Here is a 16,971-nt window from a genome sequence, read left to right on the forward strand (position 1 = left end):
GATAGATAGCTATCTATAAGCCAAAGAGACCTAGAATACTTCCTTCCCTCATGACCCTTGGAAGAAACCAATCTTTCTGACACTTTGATCTAGGACATTAATAATTCTTCCAAAATTGTGACAAATAAATTTCTGTTGTTTAAGTCATCCAGTCTGTGGTAATTTGCTTTGGCAGCCCCAGCAAACTAACATACTCTTTGATTAATTCTAATATAATCATCATTATGAATCTGAGATGAACATTTAGGCTAATGGGAATGCAAAGCTTCATTTTATGACTTTCCATTATAATTTCTAAGAGTTTCATTAATCTGATCAATTAATAAAATACTTATAAAAAAACCCAAGAAGGACAGAAAAAGGAAAAAAAAAATGTTATCTCCTGATGTAGAACTAGAGATGGGAACTTTGGGGGGAATGAACTGTTGTTCCTTATAAGCCCTTACACACTTATTATTTTTTAATCATTTACATGTTACTTTGATTAAATTAGATAGATGGAGATGGGTAGGTGGGTAATTAGAAAAGAAAAATAAATAAACAAACCAGTGGGCAGTGTGATCACATTTAAACACTTCAAATCAACAATGAAGTTTCGTTTAATCCTCCACTTGTAAACTATTCTCTTTTTTCTCTTTAAAGTTCATAAACAGAATTCAAATCACCCAAGCAGAAGTAATTTGCTGCTTTTAAGCCAAAGCCCTGACTGGCTACAGAGTTGCCTCTAGGAATTAACGAGAACAAAATCCTGATTAAACAACTAATTGGCTTGTCTACTAATGAAAAGAAAAACAAAGTACGTTGCTCTACCCTGAGACAGAGTCATAAAAACGGAAGTTTTCAGAACCACCTCAGAGAAAATGTTTAAATCGTTAACAATAAAATCCAACAAGGTGAAGCCTAGAGAAGGGAACGATGAGAATAAACAAGGTCCTGATCCAAGCAATCAGCTTCAGCAATCCACAAGACAGGTATGCTACTTACATTCCTAAATCAGTCTTGATTATCATCATTTTTTGTCTAGTGATTGATTTTTGTCCAGTGTTTTAATATATGCTGTGGTATATAAGATTGCTGTTTCACCTGCCACCATTTGGGTCATGCTGTTTGTCTTTGGAAGTTTATCTACATTGTTTTATACATACTATATATATTTGCTTTTTTTTTAATGTATTTGCTTTAAAACAGGTTGATAGATTTTTAGAAGATTACAGTAGGAGTTGGAAAAGCCAAGAAAAACTTCTCATTGCTGATTTACTCTTCTGCATAATTCAAAAAGAAATAATTTCTCAAATATCAAGTGGGCTATATGAATTAGTTTCAACAAAGAATGTTAAACATCCTGGCTGTGGTAAATTACAATTTAACAATAATTGCTTTAGACTCGGAGTTCCTGAAAAGGAAATAGTTTTGCCATTCAGGACAATTGGCAACGTATGGAGTTACTTTTGATCATCACAGCTCAGGGGTAGAGATGTTACTTGCATGTAGTCAGTAAAGACCAGAAATGCTGCTAGACATCCTAGAATGTACAGGGCAGCCCTTCACAATATAGAATTATCCAGTTCAAAATTTCAGTACTACCAAAGTGGAGGAACCCGGCTCTAGATAAGTTTTTTTCATAAGTTCTAGGTCTATTCATCTGTGAAATGATGATAATACCTGCTTCATAGCCTGTTTTATAAACTAGAGAGAATATATCTAAAGTGCATACTAGAAATTAGCAGCCTCCCTTTCAAGTAAGTGTGGCCCTATTGTGAGTTCTCTCTAGTGGAATGCGAGTGACTAGTGTTCATATGATAATAGTATAGCATCATATGATAATAGCATTGTATTATATAGGAAAAGGTCTCTATTTTCTAGAGACACATACTGAAGCATTTAGGGATCAATTATCATGTCTAAAATTGACTCTTAAACATTTCACCAATAGGGTGATGATAAAGTACTGGAAGGGGCACGTGGTGGCTCATTCTGTGGAGCATGTGACTCTTGATCACAGGGTTGTGGGTTCAAGCCCCATAATGAGTGAATATTACTTAAAAATAAAATATTTTTTAAAAAGAAAAAAAAATAAAGTTCATGGTAGAGGCTTCCCAAATAGCAATTAATATTATTATTATAATAATTTGTGTTTATATGATAAATATAAGTCCAAAGTGATAAATATATGATCAATAGTCACTTATAACTATCTATAGAAAATTTTCATAAATTACTGACTAGATTTACCTAAAAGTTCTGTGTAAAATTTTTAGAGCAATAATTATTTTCCCATCTAAAAGACTCAGATGAAGGATGTGAAGTACAAGCAGGAGTGTACCTCAGGGACTAAAATAGCATGGTCTAATGACTCAGGTTTAAATGAGCCTAGAGTATAGAAAACACCAAGATTACTTAGCATTTGCCCTGGAAAATTTGTCTTTGATTTCCAATTAACAATTGACTATGTTTGCACTGGAGAGCAGATATGGACAATGTGCTTAGCATTGCTTCATGAGAGTACCCTTGAATTTTTTCTAATTCTTATCCTAATATAAATATTCCCACATTTTGAAAATTATTTATATGTTTAAAAACTCATGGAATATCACAGATGTTGAACCGGTTATTTTCCTTCAGCTAGTCTTGTGTTTCTTGCTGGAAAAGTCACTTCAATGATATTTAATCCCTGCCTGTCATAATTATTTTCCAACAGAACACATAAAAATAACTAATATATTATTCTCTCAGAAAAAATATAGCTAACAATAATTACTATATGCCAGGGAAGTTGCTATCCTGTTCCATGTACTATTGTATTAAATCTTCAGAGTAACCATGAGTCCTGTTATAATTTGTTGCTTACACACAACTAACAACTGGCAAAGCTTGGACTGGAGCCCTGTTCTATCTGACTGTTGCACCTGAGAGCTAAATCTCTAGGCTATACTTCTTCAGAACAAATGAATTATAGTTGAATCAACTTTCTAAATACTCAACTCACTGGATAAAGGAATGTTAGAGAGAAGGCAAAAAGAACTGAGACTCCTTACACAGTTCTTTCCTTCAGAAACAGTAAGGTGGTCTTCAGCTTCCAAGTGTTTAAATTTCTTTCAAACTTTTTCTTGTGACTGAGTTCCAGTTTCACCACATTGTGGACCCTGAACCACCAAGGAAATGTTGGGAAAAAACAAACAAAAAAGACTGGGGGCATGACATTGCCTGATTTCAAGCTATATTACAAAGCTGTGATCACAAAGACAGCCTGGTTCTGGCACAAAAACAGACACATACACCAACTGAACAGAATAGAGAGCCCATATATGGAATTTCAACTCTGGTCAACCAATCTTTGACAAAGCAGGAAAAAATATCCACTGGAAAAAAGACAGTCTCTTCTATAAATGGTGTAGAGAAAATTGGATATAGCTATATACAGAAGAATGAAATTGGACTATTCTCTTACACCATACACAAAGATAAACTCTAAATGGATGAAAGACCTCAGTGTGAGACAGGAATCCATCAAAATCCTAGAAGAGAACATAGGTATTAACCTCTTCAATATCAGCCACAGCAACTTCTTTCAAGACAGGTCTCCAAAGGCAAGGGAAACGAAAGCGAAAATGAACTTTTGGGACTTCATCAAGATAAAAAAACTTCTTCACAGCAAAGGAAACTGTCAACAAAACAAAAAGGCAACCCACAGAATGGGAGGAGATATTTTGCAAATGATACTACAAACAAAGGGCTGATATCCAAGATCTATAAAGAACTTCTCAAACTCAACACCCAAAAAACAGATAATCAAGTCAAAAAATAGGCAGAAGACATGAGCAGACACTTCTCCAAAGAAGACCTACAAATGGCTAACAGACACATGAAAAAGTCTTCATCATCATTAGCCATCAGGGAAATCCAAATCAAAACCACATTGAGATACCACCTTACAACAGTTAGAACAGCAAAAATTGACAAGGCAAGAAAAAACATATATTGGAGAAGTTGTTGAGAAAGGGGAACCCTTTTACACTCTTGGTGGGAATGCAAATTGGTGTAGCCACTTTGGAAAACAGTGTAAAAGTTCCTCAAGACATTAAAAATAGAGCTACTCTATGATCTAGTAATTGTACTACTGGATATTTACCCCAAAAATATAGATGTAGTGAAAAGAAGGGCCATATGCACCCCAATGTTCATATCAGCATGTCCACAATAGCCAAAATGTGGAAGGAGATAAGATGCCCTTCAACAGACAAATGGATAAAGAAGATGTGGTCCATATACACAATGGAATATTAGCCATCAGAAAGGATGAATACCCAACTTTTGCATCAGCATGGTTGGGACTGGAGGAGATTATGCTAAGTGAAATGAGTCAAACAGAGAAAGTCAATTATCATATGGTTTCACTTATTTGTGGAACGTAAGGAATAGCATGGAGGACATTAGAAAAGGGGAAAAATGAAGGGGAAGAAATTGGAGCGGGAAAAGAACCATGAAAGACTATGGACTCAGGGAAACAAATGGAGGATATTAGAAGGGAGGGGTGTGGGGGGATTGGGTGAGCCTGGTGGTGGGTATTAAGGAGGCCACGGATTGCATGGAGCACTGGATCCATGCACGAGCAATAGATCATGGAACACTACATCAAAAAATAATGATGTACTGTATGGTAACTAATATAACACAATAAAAATAAATAAATAAATCCTTTAAAAATATAATACAAAAATATAAAAAAATATAGAAATACTGGAAAAGTACTTAGACTAAACACAGGTAGAACAACTCTGGTGTATATCCCATGACAGTAATACTGGAGAAGTACTTAGGCAGAATTCTGGTGTATATCCCATGACATTCTGATGGTACCAATTTATGGATGTTAACATGAAGCCTATGGGCATCACATTATATCTTAAAAGGCATATTTTGGGAAATTATTTGCATCTATTCTTTAGATGTAATAATACGTTGGTTGAGGAAATAGAGTTATTCTCTAGTTTCAAATATGCTAAATATTAAAGATGACAGAAAGTTAATCATTTTTATCAATAGGATATAACCTTTTAAAATGACATTTAAACAACAAGTTTCTGAAATACAAATAGATGTTTTGAGGCCTATAGGAAGATATTCAGGAATGAATAAATCGATTTACATTGTTCTTTTAAAGTTTCATTTAAAGAGTTTGTTCTTAAACCAAAATATCATAGGTGACTTCCATTGGTCAATAACCAATAAATCAAGATCTGCAAATTAAGACTATTCCAAACTCTCATACTACAGAATAAGACACCATTCACATAAATCAACATTTGTATACATGAAAAGACTATGATGGAATGTTTATGAATAACATCATAATATGATGTAAAAGTACTTGATTGAAGTCAGAGGGCTTTACCACTACTTCATAATATATCCAGGGATCCATATCTTTCTAGCTACTTAATCAATTTCCTACTCAAGAACATAAAAACAATAATAGCTGTCTTGCCTAACGCATATGGTTACTGTCAGGCTTAAATTAAATCATCTGATTAATTTATTTTCCAGTTTAAAATGTTCCTGACATATAGTGCCTATAAATAATGTCAAACGCCACATCAACACTTGTGAAATTCTCAAGGCCCTTGTCCCTGCCTATTTAGCTAGTCTTATTTTCTCACACTATTTCCCATTCAACCACTTCTACTTTAGTCTCCCCCAAGTATACAATCACACCTTGGACTACTGTTAAAGAGGCATCCTCTGCCTGAAATATTTTCCATATCCTGTTCATTCAAAAACAAAATCATCTTGATTTGTAATACTCTCCTCCCTTTCCTTCTCCTCTTGTAGAATTGACCATTCCACCCTTCTGTCCTGTTCTATCCTCTACAGACATTGTCTCATCACCTATAACATTTCCTTACATTTACATTTTTTAGTGTTTGTTTCCCCTTCTAAACTGTGAACAGCTTGGGAGTCAACATTTCCATAGTCTTTCCTTATATCTCCATCCCTGTAGGAACATCCTCAGACAAACACTGGCCACATCCAGTCAGACATACACACATTTCAAAGGAAAACTTAGAGGCTCAGACAAATGAGACAGAAACAAATGAAATCACAAAGAGAAGAAAGAAGAGAGCTCTGAATTAAGAAACTAAACTACTTTCTTCTCTCCCTCACTTTAAGTTCTACTACTAAAGACATAGACCAGAGCTAACACTGGAGCTGTGGGGAATGAGGACTGAAATTGGGTGGAACATGTGCCAGGGAGATGCAGCAACCACACAGACAAAAAGAGAGTGCCTGAGGCCAGCAAGCCGTGAAGGTTAGGGTTGATTATTCAATAGTAGAGCCAAGAATATTCATTTAAGTACAAGAATTATCATTTGTAGTATACCATAAACAAATGATAAACTTTGATGATTGGCTTGATCACTGAATGAAAAACTCTGTTATATTTTACATTTAGATTTCTTTTATGTAAATCTGTCATGTACAATCTTTATTTTGTTTCTTAAAGGGAGAAAACAAAAGTGAAAACAAATCTCTCCAAACCAAGATGAATGTGACTCCTGTCACATCTGAAGATTCACACGCCAAAATACAAGGTCAGAATCCAAATCTATAGGAAAAAAATCTATAAAGTAAAATGCATCTCTCTCTAAATGTGTTACCTTGACTAGGTAGATCACCTGGGGTAAACCATACTTGAGATACCTAAGGATCTGAATGTTTATAAAAACATTATTTCTTCATTCAGTCACTTAATATATGTTTTTTTAATACCTGCTGTGCACCAGGCATCAGTCTATGGACTAGAGATATAGTAGCAAACAATATGGGCCAAGTCTGTGTTAACATAGGCATATAATGAACAATGTAATTTCAAATAAGTTTCATGAAATAATAAAATTGATGTGGCTTGTACATGTTTAAAGTTTCAATGATCCTTTAAACTTTCTTCATTAAAAATCTTATCTACTCCTAAGGCTACCATAACTCATTCCTATATCAGTGATTCCACAGCAGGCCCAATTCCTTTTTGAAGACCATGTCCAATATTTTGTAAGTAACCATTGGACATATACACCTGTACATTCTGCTACTATTCTGTTTTACTATGAGTTATTTTATAGCAGTGATGGTTTCAAATCAACATTTCTTCTCACATAAAAATACAACCTTAATGGTAGGAAACCAAGGATCACATCTTTGGGATGACAAGTTTATTCTTATCTTTGTTATACTTTTTTTGAAGTGTATTTGTAAGCTTAATTTTTCATAGTTGGTAGTAAAAACTCTTGTGGAAGCTTCATTTAACAGAGAAGCTTTTTGAGTCGACAGGAAAAAAATTAGTTTCATTTAAATCTGCAGAGTTAGCATGTCTTCAAAGGCTTTAATAAGAATAACAGTTATATTTAAGATATTTTGTTTTGAAAAAGCAAAATTATTAGTGTTTAAAGATAGCCTTTTATATGTGCTTGGTATTTTTATATTCTTCACTTCAAAACATGCAGGTGCAATGTCACAATATCTGCAGATGTTGATTTCTGATTATAGAACTCTTATCTTCTGCAGAGCGTGGTTTAATTTTTATCTGCAATGGAAATGAAGAACGTAATATATCTTGGATTCAAATAGAGATAACTTTCTAAAGTCCTCTTTTGATTATAATCATCTTTCTTAGGCTTTCACTTCACTTATAGTACATTAAGTCCTTCTTTAAAAAATGTTTTGGTACCAGTAGAGGATATATAAATGACTTCCCTAATAGTTTATGATATTGGAAGGTGACTTAGTGTGGAAATGGATCAAAGTTAGGTGCCCATAGCTAGTATGGTATGGTAGGTTGACTAAGGGCTCTTCAAAGACATCCATACCCTAATCTCTAAAAACTATGAATTTTTTACATGAGGGAGAAAAAAACACTGATGTTACTAAGTTAAGGATTGTGAGATGGGAAGATTATCCAGAAGGTCTCAATATAATTAAGGAGTTCTTGTAGGAAAAACACGGGAGGGTCAAAGATAGAAGAAGATGGGATGATGCAATCTGAAGACAGAGGAAGGGACACAAACCAAGGAACACAGGCAGCCTCCACAAGCTAGAAAACAATAAACCAGTGTTGTTCTAAGCCTTTAAGCTTGTTTGCTTTAGCATCAGAAAACTAATCTATTTGGCTTTAAAATACTCTGTTCTTAATAACAAAAGAGAAATAAGAAATTGAGTTTTACTCCAATCAATAACGTAAATTCAGTACATTGACAGTACATAGTACTAGCAAGAGCACTGGTTTTAGAGTTTGACACGCTTGAATTCAAATTATATCTCTACCACTTAATAGCTTTGAGTGACCTCAGTCAAGACAGTTGACATCTCTGAGTCTCAGTTTGCTCATGTATAAAATAAGAATAATACTGTCATCAATCTTGTAGGTTGAAGGTACAAATTAAATTAGTTAATATATGTAAAACATTTAGCACTGAGGTTGATAAATTCCAATGTTGATAGAAGTCAAATAGTGTAAATGAGGATCACGCATGCTCTGTTCAAACAGTCCAGAGGCCACTCAGCTCCAAGCAATCACTGCCATGTGGATGAGAGACGAGTGCTGCCAGACATCAAGAGCAACTGCAAATACAAATTTTAACTTGAAATCTCCCAATTTTTAAATACCAACTTTTTTAAATGTTTGAATATTCTCTTTTTAAATTACTGAAATAAAAACTAAAATCTTGTCATATGACCATTTTGTGATCTCTAACCAACCACATGGTAGGTACTTGGTGTTATTCATGTATGTATTCATGTATGAACAGTGACAACCCTTGACAGAATTCTGAATCTTGCAATTCAAGATTCTTACTCTTCCCTTTCTTTCACTCATGCCCTCCATCCCATATTTGTGTTGCAAACAGACTGCAACTGCGCCAGATAGCTGTCTACAGCCAAGAGCTCTAGGTTCCAAGTCTAATAAATTTCCAGGTCTGCAGAGGTGCCCCAGGCCTTGCCAGTCCCCCATCACCATCCAAAATGATCTGCGCTGCATCTCAGCCAACTTAGTTTGGACAAAAATCTGGGAAGTTAAAAACCGCTCTAGAATTTAAAAAATACTCTAAAAAATGAAGTATATTAATTTTTAAAATATAGCAGGAAAAAAGAAGGAAAAATCCTAGCTTGTTTAAATAAGAAACCACTCTTTAATTCTTGATAATCACAGTTAACTTATACAAATTTCATTTGCCTTGTATGAAATAGGAGAATAGCCAGACTATGTACAGAAATTTAATTTTTAAAAATCAGTAAAGCTTCCCTGTATAAGATCAATCAGTTCCATTGTCATGCACAAGAGCTGCTATGGCTAATTTTAGTAGTATAGTCCACTTTCTGTAAGTGTCGATTCTACTCATCAGCCAAAAGAAAAGTGGGAATATAGGAGTAACAACAACAAAATGAATGAAACTTTTTATCAAAACTACTTAAGCATATTTTTCTGCTTCATCCAAAAAGAAAAAAAAAGGAGAAAGAAAAATCCCTTATAATGTAAACATTATTATATTACTATATGTAATATAGTAATATAATATAATATATATAATATGTATATAATATATAATATAATAATGTAAACATTATTATATTACTTACCATTATTAAACTTAATAAGAAATATTCTTTCAAAATGATACCTGATGTGATGATGAACAAAAGAAATGAGAAATGAATCAACACAGCATGTGAAATTTCTGAAAACTTGGTCCTGAAAAAAGATGAATTTGATGTTCTTTATAATTTGACATGATGAAGGAAAGTGCTAACCATGCGGATTTAGCAAGGGACAGGGATGTAATTTGGCAAGGGATGGAGCCTTCAGTGGCAAGGACTCCAGGGTAAGAAAACCTATGGATAACTGGAAAACCATTCAAGGGACAGAGTCAGCCCTAGGAGCTAATTGCTCTCTCTGCCTCTCGCTCATAGTCATCATGGCTTAATTTCTCATGTTTGCTGCATTTCTCTCTGCATATCTACTCTGGACTGCTCTCACTCCCATCTACTCATTTCCCAGTCTAAATTCCAGAGAGAATGGTCTGACAGACTTAGATAGCAACCATTATTCCTATTGGGCAGAGCCTATCATACCACCACCCAAATCACCAGCCAACTGTGGACTGACCACCTTCTTTAGATCAGGTCACCATCTGTACGCACAATCAGTAACCATTCCTATGTATAATACAAAACAGAGATGCCTTGTTAAAGGTGGAGAAGTAAAGAGATCTGATCAGCTAGGAGAAGCTAGCTGATCAGCTAGCTAGAAGACCAGACTCTTAACTGAAAAACTTCCTCAGTTTCCACCTATTTTACAAACTAAAAACGTAAGAGATTCTAACCAATGTGGATAGGATATTTTTTATTTTTACTTTTTATTTTTCTGATAAAATACTATATATTTTATAGTTTTCATGATTTAAATATACCTGCATAATTCAATTAAATCAAACTGTTTTGGGGCTTTTTTTTTTTTCCTGCTAAAGAATATAGATGATTTATAAGAAATTGCATTCTGCTTTCCTGATTCCTGAAGTAAATAACAGCTCCAGCATGCTTCATTTATGTCAATGCTGTGCAGATTTGAAAGAGTTAATATACTTTTTTTAAAGCTAATTTATCCCAGTCAAGCTGGTGGAACACTGTGTTTATATTGCATTTTTCTTGAATGGAGTCTTTATCTAATCCTCACAGAAATACCCATGACAAAAGTATTTCTCATTTTATGGATGAGGAAACTGTTATAGAAAAACAACTTATCCAGAGTCACCCAGAGAATTAGTGATGTAAGGATTAGAGTTCTGAATTTAGTACCCAGCACCAGTAACTCACCACAGTCTTTAATATAAACTGTACATTAAATCTATTTTCTAGATGAACTAATCCCAGTACAAAAGTACCTGAAACTAAGCATGACATTGAGGGAGGACAGGATCTGTCATTTTGCACAGTACAAAAGCTACCTTAGATGGATCTGTATTTTTTTTTGATTAATTCATTTCTTTACTTGTGATGATGTATCTTAAAATTAAAAAAGAAAACTCCCTAAATATAAAAATCTCTTGGGGCACCTGGGTGGCTCAGTGGGTTAAAGCATCTGCCTTCGGCTCAGGTCATGATCCCAGGGTCCTGGGATCGAGCCCCGCATCAGGCTCTCTGCTCAGTGGGGAGCCTGCTTCCTCCTCTCTCTCTCTCTGTCTGCCTCTCTGCCTGCTTGTGATCTGTCTGACAAATAAATAAATAAAAATCTAAAAAAAGAAAATCTCTTTAGGACTTTCTAGCACATTAAGGCTGAGTAGAAGACTTCTAACCTCCGATCCAATGCAAGGACCCCATCTTACCTTCTTAATGCAGTCTCCAGCATCTGTCTATCTACCTCCAGCAACAGAGGTTTCCCCGCCTCACAGAGCCATATGTTTCGCTGTGAGACAAATGTAGTTGTTAGAATGTCCAGGATTTTATTTGTCTGTTGTATAAATCCCATTGATGGATCTTTCTTCTGCCTTCTGCTAATATGAAATAATATACCAGATATTATATTATTAAATTAATTAAAATAATAAAATATATTAAAATAATATTCTCTTCTATACAACAGACCTTCAAAGAATCTGAATAACTGCTACATCACTAGTTGGTCTTCAGTACTTTAGCTAAAGACTCTAAGTTCCTTAACCATGCCTTATGAGATGGTTTCCAGAACTCTCACCTACTCTGATTCTCTCTCCTCTGGATTTTTTATAGATTGCATGAGCATTTCTAATATAAAATATTACATTTTTCAAATTGTGACATTTTAGGACACTTCCTCAGTTTCCATTTTATACACATCGGTATAATGTTTGCCAGCTTCCTCCATGTCATTTGACAATCCACAAAGATATAATAAAATGTCAAATATGGTCAAAATGTTATAGTTAAAATTTTTGTAAGAACACTAAATATCCTAGTAACAACAAAATTAAACACAGGCTGAGTCAAAAATACAATCTCGAGTACCAGAGACTAATCATAAATTATATGCTTCTTAAAACTGTTATTTACCATTTTATTGCAAATGTTCATTAAGATGAAAATGATAGTGTCACTTATGCATATAATCAAAGTACTCAGACTTAGTTTTTGTTAACTCACCTAACATCTAATTACTCAGATATTGTTGGTGTCTAATAAAAGATTTGTTTTTGAGACAGAACCCACAATGTATTTGGTGTTTTAAGAGTTAGAAATTTAACCAAGTGATATCATCATCCACATCAAACATTTCAACAAATGAAAGCATTTTCAAGTCTTTTCCTTTTTATATCCACCCAAAAAAAAAAAAAAAAAAGCCAACTGAACCAACACCTGTCTAATTCACAACCTTATTCCCAAATTAGGTTCTTTGGATTCCTCCTTTTCCAGCAATTATTTAGTGCCACTGATAAAATGTGGAAGGTTAATGGCTTTCTGCATCACTTATTTCCTCACTTGAAGATGGAAGCAGATGTTTCACACCTGCACAGGTCTCTTCAATGTGCTGCTACAAGGGGGGAAAGCAGTTTGAAAATGTATTATAGAGGTCCAGAGCGAGATGCTGCCAGGCCACAGACAGAATCAGCCAGATGTGGGGAGGGCAAATTCAGTCCTCATTCTTGCACATTCAGTAAAACCAACCATATCAGAACACTTTGATTCCAGATTTTACTATCTGCCATGGGCACACATTCCAGGGCAGAATTTGACTAAGTATACTGATGAGATCTGGCAATTGCTATGCAATGTGCAAAGAGCACAGTTGGCAGAAAAGACATACACTATTAGTTTGGGCAGCTACAAAACAGGGAATCCTGCTGTCCATGTGTGAAGCAGGGGAAAACTACAATGTGAGGGTGACAAAACTTCACCCAGATGCCAGACCAAGATTTGCTGTGTATTTTAGATTTCTTCCATGATGAGGATGATGCAAACAATCTGGCCATCTGTTCCCACAAACAAATAACATGTTGCATAGATTAAAAAAAACACCCACACTGACTATAGTTGACAGGGATCCTTTTGTTTTAAGTCCTCATGAGTATGTTTAAAGTTGTTCTGCTTAGAATCCAAGAATGGGCAATAACTGGTTTCTCATTTTCACCAACGAGCTATGATTAAGAATTTATTTTGTAATTAAAATGCTTATCCACAAAGCAAATTAGGCTGGAATTAATTTCTAAATAGCCTAAACTTGCCATAGTAGAAGCAGTGTCATTTTAGAAGGTGTTGGTAATGTCTAGAAAAGATCTGGTAAGATATAAGGATCTAATTAGAGTTAGTTTAATCCAAATGTTATGACAATAAACAGAAATTCCTTATTAGAAGAGGAAAAGAGAACTGTTACAGAATAGTCATTTAATTGGTACTAGCAGAAAAGTAGTACTGTAAATGCAATGCATATGCTATAGCTTGAATGAGTAATGGAAGTATGCAATTCCACTTATATTCATTTGCTTTTATAAGAAATGGTCAATAAAAGCCTCTTAAATACTCTGTTTTATAGATTATGCTTGTTTTATTCAGGAGGGATTTTTTATGATTCTTTTACTCATATTTCATGCTCTATTTCAATACTAATTTGGGGGCAGGGGTGCAGGTGCTCTTAGAAAAATATATGAACACAATGGTTCATAACCTTTTTTGACCCAGACTTCTTGGAGGAGCTCATGCTAACCTTAAATCCTCTCCATGTAAAAAATGCATAGGCAGCATATAGTCTCAAAAGTTCCAATCCATAGTTGCACTAGACAACTGTGGCCAGAGGTTAAGAACTCTGCTCTAAAAGATCTTGCAGTAATTACGCCAGTGTTTGTAGATATGGGAAAAAAGATTTGGCTTTCACTTTCCTAGGCAGCAGTATGTAGTATAATGCTAGAGATATGAAAAATGATTTTTTGTTAGATAAAGAGAAATAGGAAAATATTGCTTAAACCGAATACATAGGGAAAATAAGACCTTCTCTCTTATTTCTACCAAAAGCTTCTTAGTACAAAATGACATATTGAAAGTGCATTTTTTTTACTCTGAAATCTGTTCAGTACTGATAAGCTTACTAGTGTACCACATGTGCTTGTGTAAGAAGGACCCTATCCTGCACTCTCAGTAAGATTCTGTATTTGTGGGAATATTTCATTTGGCATATAGACTCTAGACACAGACTCCAAGAACACGATTACAGTAATGGTTCTTTGTATCCTAAGTAAAGTAAGGAATTTGGAGGTTTTTCATTTAAACATACTACTGTGGTTTCTGTCTTCTAGCCAGAATTACTGTAATTCTGAAATAAATGTAGGTAGGAGATACATAATGAAGAAACTTGTCTTTGGAAATCCAGATATTTCAGCTTTCTTAGTCATAAGCTTTTTAAAACTCTAAGTAGTGAGTCCATTTTGTGATTCCCTTTATTCCTGAAACATGTTCCTGAAAAGTTTTGTACTTTGGAAGATTTAAATGGATCATAGGAATTTTCATATTAAAGGACTTACGTGGTAAAAACTTTTGTGAAAGTAAGTGATCACACATGATTTGTCATTTTTTGTGAATCCAGATTTTCAATACTGGATTGGCTTAAGTTTTTCCAATTATAATGTATTACAAAAAATAAGTTATGATTTGAGCATTGATTCTAATTTCCTGAGCACAGTACATCCAATTAAAAATAAATTAGAAACTGTAGACAATGAATAACCATTAAATTTTGTTCATTCTATTTCTTTGCTCCTTCTATATTTTCTTTTTATATTAAGCCATTTACTTTCATTAAAATCTTCTCTATAATCCAAATATTTACCAGTGAATTGATTATTCTCTTGGCACACTACAATTTAAACTATTTTAATTAGAAATTGTATTTGTAGGCTTGAAGGGAAAATTTTAACTTTTGGACTAAAAATGAAGCTAGTACATATTAGTTTTTATTGCTTATTCAGAAAAGATGTCATAGCTAAAGATGATCAAAACAAAACCAAAAATTTTGTTTCATTAAAAAATTAGAATGCAAAATTCTAAAATAATGTCAATGATATCACTTCTCTCTGTTTTATTCTTCTGAATTTTATGAGGCTTCAGTTTCAGCCACAAATTACGAATAATACCATAGCAGAACTGAAATGCCTTTTGAATGATTATTCCTTATTAATCTCCGTTTAGCCAGTTTCAAAGAGAAATATACTAAATGAACCTTTTGCTGCATAATACACCAACTCTAAGTATACTTTTTATCAGCCTGAAGGTATCTACAAGTTAACTTCACCTGCAGGAGGTCCCACTTTGTTTAGCAAGAATCCTAGGGAAAGCATTCCTATGACTATTTTGGAGAAACAATAAGCATTTTTATAATTTATACTGTCCAATATGACTTATCAAGAGTGGTATATATTCTTCTGTCTAAATGTTGTTTCCTTTCCACAGATAAAATCTCCAAGAAAAATTCACTCAAAGATCTGACCCCAAGCCCTGACCATCAAAATGCAACAGAATCAAAGGGAGCAACGCCAGAGCAGAAAGAAATGGAGACTGGGAAAGAAGACTTAGTCAGGTGAGAACTGAATAAAATGCACATTATATGTTAGATATATTGTTCAGGCTTCAGTGAAGAAATCAAATGTGTATTCCCCACTTTAGCTGAACAAAGGTTAGGACAACAGTAGTCACATAAAACAGAAGAACTGGCTGAAAGTTAAAGGTTGTTTCTGTCCAGTTAACTGTCCCTTACTAACTAATCCTGGTCACTAACCAGGATCTCTAGACAACCATTTAGCTATAGGCCAGATCACACCAGCAAAAACATGGCAGTCACACGTCTGAGTCATTAATATCATCAAGGAAACAGCCTACATATTTACTAGACATGAATTTTTAAAAAGAAGAGATTGAACAAAATATATGATTCTTTTACAAGTTCACAAAGAAACAGCCAATCCAATTCTGTAAATATTTTATTGTTTAGTTGTTATTTCCTTTTATCTGCTAAAGAAAGTGTAGCATGATAACCAAGAATAATTACTGTAACAGGTAATCTTTATGCCACTGAAGAAATACAGTTTTATAAACACTTCCCACAAAATTATTGGAAATACCACAAAAGAGATGACGATTTCAATGTGAATAAGTGAATCCACAATAAAACACAACTAGGAGCCCCTTCATTTTGCCACTTCTTGGCATGCTATTATGTGCCTGCTGATCCAATTTGAATTGCTTAATTATAGTTAATATAATTGCAATAGGCTTATGGAATAATAAAAGCATACTCTTATTTAACAGGCAAGAAGACTTGTCATTTAAAAAGAAATTAGAAGTGCCTTTTCCTCCCCCTAAATCCCCCTCCCTACTTCTTTCTCAACAGCTCCTACACTGTGTTAAACCATGTGCTGCCAATAGGAGTTACAGTGACAATCTAGGACACAGTGTATTGCAGACTGAACAACAGGCATCAGAAAGAGAAGGTACACTTTCAATAAATACAAATTTGGCTATATATGGAATTAAATATGAGTTCACTCTATCACATGCATATACATAAAAAGCTGTTTAACAAAAATTAAACCTGACATACTATTTAGGCCGAGAGATGTTTAAACTCTGGGTTAAAGACTAAAATCTTATAACTGAGCTAAGTAATTATTTATATTATTTTTATAACTGTTGGTGTTTATAGAATGATTTGCAGTTCTTTTAGTGGGTCATTATTATCTTCACTTTACAGATAAGCAGTCAAGGCACAAGGAGGTTAATTAGCTTGCCTATAGTAATAGGGTCAGCTCAGGCAAGATTGGACTGCACAAGACTAAAATTCCTCAGTGGAACTTTTTCCTCCCTCTCATGAATACACTATTTCAATCAACAACTTAACCTCCTGAACCAATCTCTCCTTCTGGTATTTATTTTAGTATACTTAATTTTTTGTAATAACCAATGGTG

The 16,971-nt window shown here is 34.2% G+C and overlaps 1 protein-coding gene across 1 annotated transcript in view; it reads left to right on the forward strand.

The window, feature by feature from the left end:
* The first annotated feature begins 860 nt into the window (after positions 1-860).
* The window catches only part of CNGB3 (cyclic nucleotide gated channel subunit beta 3), a 138,707-nt gene continuing 122,596 nt past the window's right edge, over positions 861-16,971 (forward strand). The window contains exons 1-3 of the mRNA XM_032869242.1: positions 861-971; positions 6,503-6,590; positions 15,460-15,586. Coding sequence (XP_032725133.1) covers positions 861-971; positions 6,503-6,590; positions 15,460-15,586 — 326 coding nt within the window. The remainder of the gene's footprint in view (positions 972-6,502; positions 6,591-15,459; positions 15,587-16,971) is intronic.

Source organism: Lontra canadensis, unplaced genomic scaffold (assembly GCF_010015895.1).
Source record: "Lontra canadensis isolate GAN:19392208 unplaced genomic scaffold, GSC_riverotter_1.0 scaffold37, whole genome shotgun sequence".
In the NCBI taxonomy this organism is placed as follows: Eukaryota; Metazoa; Chordata; class Mammalia; order Carnivora; family Mustelidae; genus Lontra; species Lontra canadensis.